Source organism: Leguminivora glycinivorella, chromosome 1, assembly GCF_023078275.1.
Source record: "Leguminivora glycinivorella isolate SPB_JAAS2020 chromosome 1, LegGlyc_1.1, whole genome shotgun sequence".
Taxonomy (NCBI): Eukaryota; Metazoa; Arthropoda; class Insecta; order Lepidoptera; family Tortricidae; genus Leguminivora; species Leguminivora glycinivorella.
In genome coordinates, this window is record NC_062971.1 from 12338954 (window position 1) to 12355800 (window position 16847).

Genomic DNA, 16847 nt, shown 5'->3' on the forward strand with positions numbered 1-16847 from the left:
GTCTTTATTGAACATCTCATTGATGAGGGAGACCAGATTATCCGAAATTAATGGCCAAATTGACAATAGAATGTTGACTGATATGTCATATATATCAAGTGTGTTTCGACTTTTTAATAATGTTCTGAGAGTGCGATCGAGGTCAGCACGTGTGACAGTGGGAAAACTATAGGCATTTATCTGAGCGGTTTGTAAGTGGGCGTGCAGATAATTTATCGCGAGTTGTTCATTTACGCCTATGTTGTAAGTTGAAGCGACACTCAAAAAATGACTATTAAGGTAATAAGGTAACGGCGGCTATCAACGCGGGTATCGAAATCGACGTCCATTACCGCCGCATTTGCAAATACGCATTTTATAGGCAAACTGACCAATTTCCTAAATAAAGTTACTCACACAAAGGAAGCCTGTTTAGTTGACTAACGCACATATAGGCGCTAGAGAGTGTGAATGAAAGAAGACACTCGCTATTTGACAGTTTTTGCCACGGGGCCGCAAGAAGAGGTTGTGTCATACTGACGCGTGACGCTAAACCTAAGTGAACTCCAATCTCATTTAGTAGTTTACGTAATAATTGTGGCAAATAGGTGAAAGTTATGCATTTTAAATTATTGTAATTCGTTTTCTACATGACTTCTGAGTACTTTTTACGTATTTTTTAGCCTGGAAATGTGTTTAAAGTGGAAATTAAAAGACAGCGGTGAAAGGCGCCATTTCGTGAGTAGATTCTATTACTGTGGTAGTACCACAGTAATGGTTAAAGTAGTGATATTAGTTCTTTATGATTTATTTTAAGTATATGTGATCAGTTACATAATGTCTTACAGTTGTTTCAATCTTGATCTATTCACGCTATCAAAGAACTATTTACGTGGTATGAAAAATATTCAACAAAACCTTAATTTTTAGCAAAAACTTCATTACTGATTTCGTAGTTTCTATGAAAACCTTTAATTTATTAATTTTTTTAAACATTGAGATAAAGTCTGATGTTTACTTACCAGTTATGTAAACTTGGTTTTAATATAAAGTTGCATATTTTATTTTGATTTGTAATGAAAATACATCTGTATCACATTGTTTTTATTGGTCGGAATTAGATTTTATTATACTCCAATTTATGCCTATCACCGATGGTACGATCGGATAACCCTCGGTAATGGAATATATAAGAATCTATTACCGATCCATGCAATATTTGTTTGGGTCGGTAATAGGTTCCTAAAGAAGTATCTATTACCGAGCGACATATTAGTCTTGTATCAAAATATGATATTTAGAGTACCGTAAGTACATATTTCTTAGATGAAACTGAGTCTTCTGTGGGTATTCATAAAGGAAGATAGTATAGGTATATGTATTTGTCATAATTTGTATATTCAACCGTCGGTATTAAGCTCCGAATTTTGAGATGGGTTTCTATTTACCGATGGCAGAAAAACACTGTCATTCATACACTCGGTAATGAAATTTCAATTCGCGTTAATAGAACCGCAGCCTGTTCATTACCACGGTAATAGAAAATTTAGGTCTGCTGGCTTCAATAATTATTTTATGACATATAATAAACTAAAATGATCCAAAAACTCTTCAAAACTAATAGTTCAATAAATACTCTTCCATAAAAAAAAAATTTGTGGTCGTTAATGAGCTTAGATACCCTTAATTTTTTGGAATCTTTTGAAATATTCCTGAAGTACCACGTTAATAGGCGCCATTACCTTACGGATCTTACATTTTGGTGTATTAGTTTGAAGACCGAGGAATTCGCTAACGTGGCAACCGATCGCCGCTGCTCACTTTGAAGTTTTTGGCTTCACAACGTTGAAAATTCTAATGGACACACCTTCCGGCCAGTTCTTACGACTACGGACTATTCGTACTTTATCTGCTGGTACATCAACCTTGAACGATGAGTAATGTCCTCTAGTTACCGTCAGCTTTTCACACTCGGCAACCTGCACGCCTGTGGTGGACTTGATGTGGTCAACTAAGTCTGCAGATGTGGTTTCTTCACTCAGATTGAAAACATGAAGACTGACAGATCGTGGTACAGCCGCTCTCAAACCATCCCGCCGTTCCATCAGTCCTACCTGCCGGGCTGGGACAGGCGGTTCGAAGGGCTTGGAGACAGCTGTCTGGAGAGCCGGCTTGGCTTTGAGAGTATCTGGCGATAGCGGAGGTCTCTGCGTTGTAGGCAACATATGACCAGTGGGTTGAGCCGGCCACGCTGGGCAAGGAGAGACCACATTTGGTGCTGGCGGTGGTCCTTGGGTTGCAGTTAGGGTTTGCTCCCGGGAAATACCGGTACCGAAAGTACCGGGAATTCCCGGGATTTTTGGCCAAGCAAAGAACCGGGAAATCAACTTGAAAAATCCCGGTACTTTCGGTACTTTCGGGAAATATTTTTAGTGACATTTTTTGCTACAACATTTATTTATTTCTGTTTATATTATTTAAACAGTTAAAAAATAGGCGTAGGTACAGTAACACGCGCTTAATCACTATTTAATAGCGTGTGGCAGTGGCAGCCTGGCAGCCGTAGCCACCGCGATACCCTAGCTAGCCCCACTAGCCAGTTCAGTAGTCGAGTTTTGTATTTTTGGTGAAGGTTTGTTATATTCAGTTGTGTTTTCTCTCTCAATCTCATTTGACTCATTTCTCTGCATGTTATAAAACCGTGTTCGCAAATTTTGCGATAGACTCAAAAACTACCAAACGGATATTTATGCGTTTTTCACCTATATATAAAGAGAGTGATTCTTGAGGAATGTTTAAGGTTTTCTTATTATAAATTAATTATTAAAACATGACATATGTGCTAAAAGTCGGTGAAAATCACGCTGCTAAGAGCTTCAATCGAAAACCCTGCCCGCACGTACCGATCGACTTATAACAAAATAATGTATGGTGGAATTGTCGCTCTGATACATAAATGTAGGTCTAGAAAAAAATTCGGCAATGGCTTATGTCTAACTTTTAATGATAACTGCTATAAACATCGCTTAGCACCCATAGTAAAAGCTTTGCTTAGTTTGGGGCTAAGTTGATCTGTGTAAGATGTCCCCAATATTTATTTATTTATTTAAACATGCTTAACTTTTAAAAAGATGTTTAGATATATTGTGATATTACGGTATTCCATAGAAATGTTCTCGAGAACGATCCCTCTGACTAGCAAAAAAATAGTGCACCATCTCAAATGTTTTGTTTCCTGGAGTTTATATTCTTTGATTCAAATAACATGTTTGGGGAATTTTGTGAGGTTTTACTACCGGTCGATAATAAATTATTATATTTCTTTAATAGTATTTGTCTTATTTCTTTTACTAAGCGATTAAACATCTCCCAGTAATGGCAGATCGCTTAATCGGAGCAATGTATTGCAACGGTAACCATTGGTGCCTGCCTATGGTAGCCAGATAGTAGTAGTAGTAGGTTGCAGAATTCTTCACGATTTTTTGTGGTTGTTGCACGGTATAATCTCACTATGAAAATGACTATGAAATAAAAAAGGCAGATAAAATAATACGCCGAGCGAAGCCGGTGCGGTTCAGTTATGGTAATATATCAATAAAAGATAAAAAATGCCAAAAAATATGTTGATATATTTGAAAAAGCGAAAAAATTAGACCAGTCCCGAAAGTACCGAAAATCCCGGGAAATCCCGGTTCCATATTGCTTCGGTACCGAAAATCCCGGTTCTTTAAAACAGTACCGGTACTGCAATCCCTAGTTGCAGTCAGCTTACGATTTGCAGGCTGAGCAGGCCAGGCTGGGCCAGGAGGCATGGGCATGGGCAACCTGGGGACTATCGCCTGGAGAGCTGATCCTCGGAGAACATCTGGTGGCGGTGGTGGGCCCTGTGTCGCGGGCAACATACGATCAGCAGGCTGAGCCGGCCAGGCTGGGCCAGGAGGCACGGGCGGCTTGGAAACTGCCGTCCGGAGATCCGATCCAGCTGGGGGAGCATCTGGTGACGGCAGTAGTTGTACTGCCACAGCCTCGGACTGCAGCTTGCGACGAGGGCGGGACCTAAGTTGCATCTTTTCCACTGGCAATGTTCTTGAGGAGCGAGTGGGAGTTGAGACTTCTTTTTGTGGTTGGTTTACGCAGCCCACATTTTGGACTTGCATTGTGTCCAGGTTGGTGTCATGCATAAAGGCCAGTCCTTCCGGACCAGAGTCATTCAGTGAGATATTCAGTGTCCCGTGAGAGTGGAGGTATTGTGGTGTAGTGTATTGCGTCTCCAAATTGAGGTCAGTCATTTTTGAATTTAGTATTTTTAATATCTCCGTATTTGTTTGCTTTTGCGTCATGATTTCACGTTGTTGGTTTATCATTATATCATATGTTTTGTCCAATTTATCTTTTATTTCATTCACTGTCACTTTTAAATTCAAAATAACGTCCACTAACCTGTCGTCGTTTATGTTATCCTTCAGTTTGTCCTTTTTTGGAGGCATTTTTACAATTTTTAATTAGTAATTTAGCGTTCACAGTAATATTTAACTACACAAATCACTTTATAAATATAATTGAATTAAATATAATTAATTATAAACAGAGCTATACAAATTAGCTTCGTACTCATGGCAGTGGCGCCATCTCTAAAAATAGTGGCAACATTGTAGTGCCATCCCTTTCAAATCAATATGTGTAAGAAAACGCGACGACACTACGTTGTTGCCACTTTTTAATTTTCTACTCTTTTTGGTTAGACTTTACCTAACGATTGCCTAAAATATGTGCATAAAACTTTAATCACAAGTAGGGATGTACCGACTATTGATTTGGCCGACTAGGCCGACTACCGACTAGTCGGCGCTTGGGTGGCCAATTAGTCGGCCGACTAGTCGGCTAGTCGGCCAGAACATAATTTTCGACAAATTCACCAGATTTTTTGAATGAAATTGGTCCTTTGTTAACGCTCTTCATTATTTTTTACAGGTTCAAATGTCAATGAGAATATAGATATAAAATTTCCATTGATAACAAACGGTTTGGCTTAGTGGGTAGGAATTCTGCCTATGAAACCGATAGTCCTAGGTAGGACATTTATTTCTGAGATGATCACAGTTGTTATTTTGACTAACAAAGGCATAACAAATAGGTTCATAAAACAACAATATCAGCTGTTCATTTGTGTTTGTACTGTTTTTCTATCACTTATAAAGTGCCGACTAATCGAACCTTTTTGCCGACTAGTCGCCGACTAATCGCCGACTACAAATGTGGCCTGATAGTCGGCTTTCCCGACTAGTCGGCGACTAGTCGGTACATCCCTAATCACAAGTTCAAAGTGTTTTTAATTGTAAGTATATGTCAAACTGATTACAGTGGTGGTAAACAATATTGTAGCACTATACTCTGGTAAATAAGTTTCCAAAAAATACGAAATGCTACCCGCGCAGTTTTCAGATTGCGGTAAAACCGTGTTTCCTATGTAAACATGTGACCTTGTGAGCTTACGGAAATGTACAGGCTGTCATAGAGGATTTACCGACGGTTAAAACAAACGACTTGCCTTTTATATGTATAAGCTTTCTTTTACCAGTGCGTATTTCATCGCAATTTGTACTTATTTGTCCTAGTGTAATAAAAAAGAACAAGAAAACACTGTCGAGGCATTATCACACAAATAAACAGAGCTATAAGGGAGAAAAGGAAAGTTCGCCAGTTGCGGTTTTTTTAACAAGGATGTCATTAGAGTGACAGAGAAAGATGATTCCAATTTGTCTATTTCAATTTTCCGGGTTTCCGTTTTCCTTCAATGTCTTCGAGGAATCGATCTTATGACTTTGTACGGTGACAATGAGTGAAAGAGACAGATAACAGGACTAATAAGCTTAACCTAAGTTGAATAAACTCCTGTCCGCGTTCTCGGGGAAATAATTTACGGGTTCTTTAAAAGAGGGCTAGATGCCTGAAAACTTTCCGATAAAATACGCAAAGGGTGTGTCAAGGCAAATAGGGAATTACGAATACCTATTAGTTAAAATACCTGTTGCTTATCCAAAAGAATATTTATAGTTAAAAAAAAAAACAAAAAAAAAACACGATTTAACAGCAATCGAACTAAAAAGTAGAAAATATTTTATAAGTGTAAGTTTGTGTTACTAAAATATAAAATCCAACAATCAATTATCATAAATATTAAAACATTAAAATAAAGTGAAAACGCGTGGGGTGCTTATTGGGACAACTGAAAATGAAAAATATTTATTTCAATAGCAAAATGTTTACATTTTTAGTTATAGATTGGAGCTTCCTATACCTGTATTAAGTATAATATACCTGTATCAGAAGGCTCTGCTCCTCCGTAGCAATAAGTTGTAGATTCTACAATAGGAAAATAATAATGAAGAACGATAGAGAGAGATAATACGGGTACTACGATACGCTACGGAGCGTCCACGATTGTACTCTTGTGTACAGGCCCTGGAGGATTGTTCCTAAATCGTTTTGCCTAAAACAATACTCATTTATCCCTACTTGGGCAAAAACTTGACCCAGTTTCGTTGCCGTGCACAGTAAATTACAAGCACACCAGTTTTTTGTCTATTTCAGCTAACGTTTTTATTTATTTATTTCTCATACTCAGATACCAATGATTTATTCGGAAGTTAAGTACGAAATGTCATTATTAGATATTTGCCAGTCGCTTTTCGGTGCTGAAAAACATCGTGAGGAAACCGGACTAATTCCAATAAGGCCTAGTAGTAGTAGTAGTTACCCTTTGGGTTGGAAGGTCAGATGGAAGTTGCTTTCGTAAAACTAGCGCCTACGCCAAGTCTTGGGATAAGTTGTCACATCGGAACCCAGGCTAGTAAGCCATGGCAAATGCCGGGATAACGCAAGGAGGATGATGACTCAGAGATAGGGTTATTGTTGATCAAAAGTGTGCAGAAATTGCTGCGTTGCTGCACTAGAGCAGTAGGTATACTTTTCTAGTACCTTTTTTCTTGATTTAATGAAAAACAATTGACCGAAGGGCTTATTCAAACTGATGAAATATGAATTACCTATACAGAATTACTTATACCTTTACAACGTTGAGTGACGTTGGTAAAGGTAATATACTGCGAATTATTTATTAGATATATTGTTTTAAGTCAATTCCCTACGATTAATTACGACCTTCGCAGAAAAGCTTTATCCCTGCTGTTTCGCGACCCGCAATTATTCCCAAAAGTAATATTATTACCTGAGTGGACTAGATTAGTAACCTATTTATTGTCTTGATGCAGATAGATGTGATTTCACTCTAATGATAACAAGGCTCTAATTTTTTTTAGTAAGGAGAACTCCGCCACTCATAAAGCGTTTTGATAGCGGAGCGTAATGCGCGCTGAATGCGCGCGCGTTCCGCTCGCGATCCGCGCGCAATCCGCTCGCAATCTGCGCTCGTTAGTTCCCGCCGACGCGACGTCCGCTGGGCGCAACGCCTGCAGCTTTCAAAACGCGCATGTGTGGCCGAGCTTTAATCAGATTATCTACAACCTAAGCTAAGCTCAAATACATACATTTTTAAGACCGCCTTGAGTGAGAATTGAACTCACGGGCTATGGACAAAGGGCGTGATTAGGTACAGGGCGTTTACAGAAAAAACTCTGTTCTGCGCATATTGTAAATTGTAAGATTGGGTGGATGGCATTCAGAGATTTGGGAGATTGCGGGTCAAATCTGGTTGAGATGGGGGGTATATGCATACATAAACTCACTCCCGTGTCCCCAAAGGCACATAAAACCGATCAAGTTTCAGTACCACACTTAGCAATTGGGTTTGAAAGGGCAAGGGGTCAAAAATAAACGAATTGCCCACACCACAATTTAACCCATATCCTACAGTCGACTACTATTCTTTCGACAGTCATGGGATAAAAGGGGTTGGAGAAATTCGTCACTACACGGGGTAGTACCACCAAGATGATGAAATCCCAATTTAAAAGCTTTCAAGTACAAGCTTCAACCAGTAGCCGTAATGAGTTGTTATCGATCAGGCGCGAGGCCGTTGATAACCGGCAGCCCATCACTACATTATTTTCCCACGTGCCTCTTTGGACATTGTTTACATGATTTACATCTCTAACGAGGTAGGGCCATGTTCGGAGAGAGAAGGGTCTTGCAATGTATAGGGCCCTATACTTTCTGTGACTCTACCTACTCTTTTCGCACATACTACATAATATCACAGATTATTATCCTTCACTTGCCCGCAAAACGACAGATACCTACACTTTATTTAACTAATACTAATAAGTTACTACGTAAAACTCAGAAGAATAGTAGGTACGTGCCACGCGACTACATACGCGGGCCCGTGGCGTCCCTCGGCCACTTGTTCATTCGAATGAACGGCTAGCGTGTAGGTACTTAACGCGCGACCGCGAGCGAGTGACGTAGGCCTGACTATATTAATAAATATTTAATTCATTAGATATTTATAATTGGACTTAGAGACTGTAGTTTATTTTATATTGATTATAAATGGGCTTACTCTTGGCCACAGACTAACCAAAGGCGTGGCCTACGATGGAGTGAGCTCGCCCAGAAGATGCCCGTTTACCCTAGATTCGAAGGTTGCCGGTTTATCTTTTCCTTGTTGCTAACTTTAATGCGTAAGTAGGTAGTATATATGGCAACAACGCTATCTCAGATGTTAGAAATAATATATACATATATCTATTCGCATGCCCTAATCATAAATGTTAGACATTTAGGTCACAGGTCACAGCTAAATGTCAACTCAGTTCTGTAATACCTACAACCACCCTACAACCGTTGACAAAAGTTGGTACCTATTCTTAGACACGCTACATCGATCGTCCTTACTCTAATGAAATACGAACATTATTTATGTTTCAGGCTCTATTTCTATGGTTACGTTTTTTTAAATATCTATTTAGACATCAATTGTACTGCTGATGCTGTCTCATCTCATATAAACCGCCACCGCTACTTTTCTTTTCGCGCTATAAGAATCCTTTAAATATTTTTTCTACTCCCGTGTTGTTATACGTCATTTACAGTGTTGTGCATAGATCGTTAAAACCCTACATAAAAGATGCCCGCCCCCGCCCGGCGCCCCGCGTACCCACGCATACGATATAGCTCTTCTATATGTTAAAGCATTGTTAGGAAGTCTTTAAGGGATATAGCGTGGGTGCGCGGGGCGCCGGGGGCTGGCGGCGGCGGCGGCGCGGGGGAGTGCGAGCGACAGGGTGAGTGCAGGAACAGAGGGGAGGCCGACGCGTCAAAATACAAGAAATAGTGCAAGAAATAGTTATTCTAGAAAACTATTAAAAAGTAAGTTTTTGCATACAATACTTTTTCTACGACCATGCGGTCGTAGAAAAAGTATTGTATGCAATGGTGTTTAACTGAGTAAAAAAAATACTCGTGGCGTCTTTATTAACAATTTTCGGCTTCGCCTTAAATTGTTACTCACGCCACTCGTCTTTTTTGACCTCACTTAAACGCCAGTTGCATAAAATACTATAACCTGGGCATTAAATTATACAAAATTGTTTAATTTAACAGTGAATAATATGTATGTAAGGCTCTACTCTACTACTTTTTTCTACTAAGGCTGACTGAAGAGTAATTATTGGAGAATATGTGTCTCTGAGAAGTATGTCTGCGGTTGGGTTTCATTGCCACGACTTGTTTCATATATTTTGTATATGTATTTAGGTCGTGGCAGTTACACCGCAGACATATTTTTTGCGAACGTCGAGGCCGGCCTAGTCGAAATATTAATCGTTGACGCTAGATGCCAATCGAAACGCAGACGATATTATTGTACGCGTTACGTACCCTGAAATAAATAGCACACCACGTTTGCACGCGTTTCGCGTAGGCCTATGATCAGCAGTGGGCAATAAAGTGTGTTTATTATGATGATAATGTTGACGTATTTATGTCAAATTAAGATGGAAATTTTCCACTAAATTCGTAATTTGACTGTAAATCATGATTCCAGCAGTTCTCGAAAAGTTTGTACAAAAATTAAGGGAAAAGTTAAATTTGTTTTTATTAATTCCTATTTTGTTACCAAGATTTTGTTGATGAATTGAGATTTTATTAAGTTTTATTTCGTCATTAGGGTTCTCTAGTATCTATATTTTCTTAATTATAACAATTATCCTGTATATATCTTACGAACATCGAATTATATTACTAAATGTTGGTAACAAAATAGGATCAATTAAAATTTGCTGACGTGTCATTGTACAAAGTTGACGGGAATTGCTGATTCCCTCTCAGCCGTGGCTCTTTACGGAAACGACTGTCAATGAACTTACCAATTCGGTTTGTGTCTACAGAGATGAGTTGAATTTAAGGCATAGGCTGTGTAAATGAACAGTGATGAGTGAGACTTACGCTGCGTTCTTGTAAATGAGCAACCGCCTATAAGCCGCTAAAGCTCTCGAGTTAATTTACCGTTTAACGCACGTTACCAAAAAGTACAAAAAGTTCAAAAATTTTAAGCCTATTTTGTAAGTTTGTGGTTATTAAATCTAAAGAGATATCTTTAGGCAGACTACGAGTAGATAAAGTAGATAGGTACGACCACAGTTTCGTCGCTGAAGTAGATATTTAGTGTAGTATTGTCCGTACGTGCGTTGTGTTTACCAACTCGTAATTATAACCTAATAGCTATTTTTTCCTTCTGTTAAAATTTACGGTTAGTTACAGAATTTTACACTACATTTACACGCCGTGGTACAAATTTTTATGACTTTTACAAATTTTACGAAGGCCTAATATTCATTATTGATTCTAATGGTGTTTTTACTTTGTTTCAGGACACGCGGACACACGTCGTCGTCGAGTTGTACGACACAGAGAAGTCCTACGTGGAGGCCTTGGAGATTCTAGTTAAGGTGAGATATTCCTGTAAGGAGACTGTAACGTGTATGTTGGACAAATACCACCCCCTAGTATTTTTCTTAGTCGTCTAAAAGACCAGGGGTGGTAGTCTAATCTTCCCGATTAACTGCACCATCCGTCCAGCTGCGATACGCGTCCGGGGCGTCCCGTGATCTCCGTTTACGCTAACATTGGCCTTAGGAGTCCTAAATGTATGAAATGAAATGTAAATTAGTTTGTCACTAATAAAATGTAATGATAAACAAAATACGTACGATGTCAATCTCAGTGTGTGAAACTAAAATGTACGTCATATTTTGACTAGAAACCTTACAAGTATATTTGTGTCCACTAAATCACTTTGTAGGTAGGTAAGTAAGCCTTGCTTTAATCGCCAAGCTTTAACACGTGGCAGGTGTTTTAAGCTGTATGGCGAAAATCTGGTGACAATGTAATTATCTTTGTATAATATTAACTTGCAAAAAGCCCGCTTCTTTAACAGATTTAAAGGTTACGAGTCGTGTACTTTCATTCCACCCTGACAGGCATGACACGTACTTTCAAAGTAACATCCTGATATCGCACCTTTAATTCCAAAAGGGTTTAAACCGTTATGAATATGTTAATACCATTACTGTTCAAGTGTTCATCTTCTCGAGGGCCTGTTACTAATTAAGATGTAGCCCGAGGGCAATTAAGGAAGGTTTGATAAGGGTACTGACCCAGCCTTCATATGAACCGATAATAGCCGAACGTCACCGAATCTGATACTCACATACGCTCTTATGGTTTTCGTGGTCACATTAAGAGTATGCGCGGTTTGAAAAGGTTCATAACCGTGTTCTGAAGGTTCGTTTGGTTTGTCTGTTTTTATGCGTCGCTTGTCTGAAAGTACTCAATCTCTTCCGCAAAAGGTTTTACAGATTTAATACGGATGACGTGAAAACGGATCGGATAATGTGAAAACGCATAACGCATAAACATAAATACATAGCCATCAGAATTTGAAAATAGCAGAGTACTTACTTATATTAGGTATTTTTTTACACAGAGGGTGCCAGAAATTTTAAAATACTCTCTCCTGATTTTATTTAACTAGGTAACTAATTATATCGATATACAGTTTTGTACTATTTAAGTACGGAAATAGCTATATCGATACCTCTGGGTTCAATTGGCGTAAAGGACATTTTGGCGAAAATGAGTTATATATACAGTTTTGTTCAGAATTTCAAGCGCTATCGATCTGTGTAGTTAAAATTTCGATATCTCTTAAAAAGTTGCCTTTACGACCAAGATTTTCTACTATGGACTTGCAAAAATAGCTTTTCTGAAGGGGCGTAAATATCAAGTCATTAATTATAAATTATTATTTGTGTCGTAAAGGAAATCTACAAATAAAAATATAGTCGTAAGTCACCTTGATATATATTGTTGCCCTTTAAGCCCTTACTTTCTAAGGATCACTTTCTATAGTAGTGTGATAAAGTTGGGCGTAAAGGACAAGTTTTTTTTTTCTTCGTCCTTTACGACCAGCACTAAAAATATTTTATCCGCAACTGTAATCGATATCTTTGGGTTCAATTGTCGTAAAGGACATATAATGCAGGTTTCCAAGACAAAGATAAACCCACTTTTTTTGTTTTTTTGACCTATATTTGTGACGTGTATAAGAAAAATATGCAGATTACGAGTATCTTTAACCTAGTGTAGCAACCGTAGTGATAAACTAAACGATTTAGAAGATAGATGGTTGTAAAGGACACGTCAAAATGTTATAAGGTCCTTTACACCCATGATTTGATAGGGTCGTAAATGACGGTCTTAGATGATTTTTATACAAAGTCGGGGCGTAATTGTAACCGAAATGGTACAAATGTTGTGCTAAGTTTACAATTAAAAACTGGAAAAATGTATCAAAACGTACTTAATATGGCATAGAATAGCTACATTAGTTTAATGCAGTGTATTATTTATCTAAGCTATCTTAGCAACAAAAAATAACAAGACTAATATTTTATATCCAGTTTTGTAACAAAGAAACAATATTTGCTTAAAAACTATTTAATACTTTGGCAACAAATTCAAAGTTATTTTTTTAGTATCGCCGCTGTCTGAATAGTCAGTAGGTTACGCATTCAGTCTTTAATTCTAGCTGGGAAACGCTTTCGTAGTATTATTATACTGCGGCGAGATGTAGGTAATTAAAAAAAAACATTATGGTTATCAGGGTAAGTGCCCAAATGCACAAACGCTCACGATAATATCTATTTCGTAGCTAAGTATATATCTTTATCGCTCTTGTGTATTGCACCAGACTGCATTTTTGTCGGCGTCTGGCGTCGACGATTGCCATTCAGCTACGCCGGCAGTAAACTTTAACATTAGACTATACTAACATTTAGTGCGACAATAACAGGTGCGTTTCGCTAGCGAATGAGCGTTAGCGTTTGGTGACTTGGCTATGTACCCAAGTACTTAAAGCATTGACTGTAATATTTCTAGGATTGAACTCATAATTAAGATTATTCTTATTTAACAGGTTTAAGACTAAATAACAATCTTCTGTTTTAAAATTATCAAAAATATGAATCAACATAGTAGGTGGTCTTGACTACCAGTTTGTATACGCGTCCTAACTTGCGTTTATAAATAAGTACTTAACTCTTAGTTATTCTTAGAACTTCTTTCTACTTTAGACTTAAAATTACTGTCGTATTAATATAGTTTACTATTCACAGTTGCTGATTAAAGATTTACGTGATTACCATTAGTGTTTTTATATTTACTTAAACTACGAAAGCGTTTCCCTGCTAGAATTAAATACTGAATGCGTAACTTATTGAGACAGCGGCGAGTACTAAAATAATAACTTTCCAAAATATGAGATAGTTTTTAAGCAAATGTTGTTTCTTTATTGCATAACTGGATATAAAATAGTCTTGTTCTTTGTCTTTGCTAAATATTTAGATAAATATACACTGTAACACTAATGTGGCTATTCTACGCCATATTAACTACGTTTTGATACATTTTTCAAGTTTCTCAATTGTAAACTAAGCTAAAAACAGTTGCCATTTGTACCATTCCGGTTACATTTACGCCCCGAATTTGTATAAAAATCATCTAAGACCGTCATTTACGACCCTATCGACTCTAATTGTTCAAAAAAATCGTGGGTGTAAAGGACGTCCATAGCATTTTGACGTGTCCTTTACAACCATCTAATTTCTAAACCGTTTAGTTTATCACTACGGTTGCTACACTAGGTGAAGGATACTAAAAATCTACATATTTTTCTATATACGTCACAAATATAGGTCAAAAAACAAAAAAGATATAAACATTTGTCTAAAAAAAAAGTTGTTTTTTGCTTCTCCTCAAAACCTGCATTTTGTCCTTTACGCCAATTGAACCCAAAGGTATCGATATGTTTTACTAGGGGAAAAGTTTAACTGCACGTGCCCATATTGAGCAAGAGAATGATTGGGCCAAGTTGTGTTCGAATGTAAGGGAAATTAAAAAAAATTAAATCCAGCTAAACTTTAATGTAGTATGGTACCTTAGGGTAAGGTGCTTTGCGCATACTAGCGTCCCCTACCCCCTTACGCAACACCTCCTTTTAGCACGAAATAGGTCCCGGTTTACGGTTTTTCTTCATTTTTGAGAAAAGTATTAGAGTAAGGAAAAAAATGTCTATGAAAGAATTAATTCTTATTGAATTTTAAACAAAAAAGATTATATTAATTTTGTTTGTAGCACTTACCATATTCGTGCATTAGCTTGTTGAAGTTCGATATAACTCAGTACTTAATGAAATAGTAATATGTTTCTGCTCGACTTGGCGGGGGCACTACCGTGCCCCCAGATTAGTGGTTTAATTTCTGAATTTTGTCAAAGTTTATCAAGCTACTAGTTTTTGCCCTTCTAAAGTACCTTTTTACCAAGTTTCAAGCCTGTAGCTTGAAATAAAACTTATTCCCCATACAAACTTCTGCCAGCTTCATTTTTACTCTCTTAAAGGATAAAAATCAAAAAAACGCTGAAATTAGTTTCTTTCCATTTTAATATTACCTTTATAGTCGAAGTTTCAAGCTCATATTCTCAAAATAAAGATCCTCATACGAATTTTGGACACCCATTTCACCCCCTTAGGGGATGATGTTTGAAAAATCCTTCCTCAGCGGGTTCGTAGACCTTATAAGTAACCTACGTGCCAAATTTGGATTCTCTAGCGCCAGCGGTTTGGGCTGTGCCTTGATTTAAGTCAGGCAGTCACTCAGGACATTGCCGTTTATATATATATAGATAACATGAAAATAGTGCATGATTATTGGGAATTTCATGAGCATTATTTCTTTCATTGACAACTTTTTTCTAAAATGTATACTTTCCCCAAAAATAAACAAAAAACGGAATTTTGGAGCATATTTTAGGACAAAGGGGGGGGGGGGTTGCGTCAGGGGGGGGGGCGTTAGTGAGCACCTTACACATCAAAACGCATTTATTTTTATTTGGATTTTTTTTTTCTAAAAACACAGTTTGACCGAATCAGATTCCAATATTTCAGTTTATCTTGAGCGTTATTACTTTGCACGTTGGATAAAATGCAACTATCTCATCTGATTATGAAGAATCAAGAGAGCTTTTACCAGTTTGAAAAATTAATATAAAAGTATTTCGTGTCACAAAGAAAAAAGTTGTTCTAAACAGACTTTGTAAGTGCCCAATAAAAACTGAAAACAATCGCGTATTTCACCCTCCAGCACTTTATTATGCAACAGGCTGACATAATTTGGAATAAAAAAGGATAATAATTTATTTTTGTTGAACATTCAACTCTTTTAAAATCCTCGCTTTTCTCTTTAAAAAAGGCCCGGAAAAGTAAACCTTTTGTGTCAATGGCAGCTTAATTATTTTTATACGAAATCTTTTACGTCTTCATTCATCCTACGAAAGTCAACCTTTGTTTTTAAGGCTCCTTTATTTACTGTTCTCCTAATTTTCCTCATTGGCGCCGGTTCCACAAACTCGCTCACGTCCTTAATTTATTGTAATTATGTTAATAACTCAGCTCGGCCGTTCATCTGATCTAAATTAACTGTCGAGTGACAAATTCATTATGTTTGTGGTTGGATCATGTGGCGAGATTATAGGGTTGGCGATCCCGGAACTTTGGATTTTTTACTTTTTCGTTCCACTTAATTCTATTCCTAAACTAGATAGACAAGACAGCCAAGCAAATTTTGTCAAAAAAAGCGGCTAAATATATAGGATTTATCGGCCAATTTTATTCATAAAGCGCGTGCTTTCCTAAACCTTAACGTTGGCGGAATCATCGACAACATCGATGGAGCCACAACACTTAAACATTTAGGTATTGAAAATGTGGTGGCAAAGTTTTATCGTCCCATGGAAAATTTTAATTTGCACGCTTTTTAGTGACACGATTTGCTTGCCCGTCTACAAAAGATATTTTTTTTTATTTAAACATGTTACAACGAGAACAAAAGCTGGAATCCTTTCACATCCATACTAATATTATAAATGGGAAAGTGTGTGTGTGTCTGTTTGTTTGTCCGTCTTTCACGGCAAAACGGAGCGATGAATTGACGTGATTTTTTAAGTGGAGATAGTTGAAGGGATGGAGAGTGACGTAGGCTACTTTTTGTCTGTTTCTAACGCGAGCGAAGCCGCGGGCAAAAGCTAGTTTTTAATAACGATACTTCAAGGAAGTGGGATGCACAGCGGAGTCTAGCTTAATTGAAGTGCATCAGAACTTTATGATGTTGAAAACTTGCCACAGCACGATAGTACAGAAGGTGCATTCTTCAAAAATTAAAACAAAATTATCAAAATGTTCTAAAAACATCTACTGAAATAACAACATACTATTTTATTAGTACAACTCATTACACAATCATAACTCATAAGAATTTGTAATTTTATTCTGTCACTGGTGAAATCGAATG

General features: G+C 37.5%; 1 protein-coding gene across 4 annotated transcripts in view; it reads left to right on the forward strand.

The window, feature by feature from the left end:
- LOC125241287 (rho guanine nucleotide exchange factor 17) overlaps positions 1-16847 on the forward strand; it is a 120141-nt gene that overhangs the window by 75957 nt on the left and 27337 nt on the right. For all 4 annotated transcript variants that reach the window (XM_048149955.1, XM_048149717.1, XM_048149874.1 and 1 more), the window contains exon 2: positions 10812-10889. In XM_048149955.1, coding sequence (XP_048005912.1) covers positions 10812-10889 — 78 coding nt within the window. The remainder of the gene's footprint in view (positions 1-10811; positions 10890-16847) is intronic.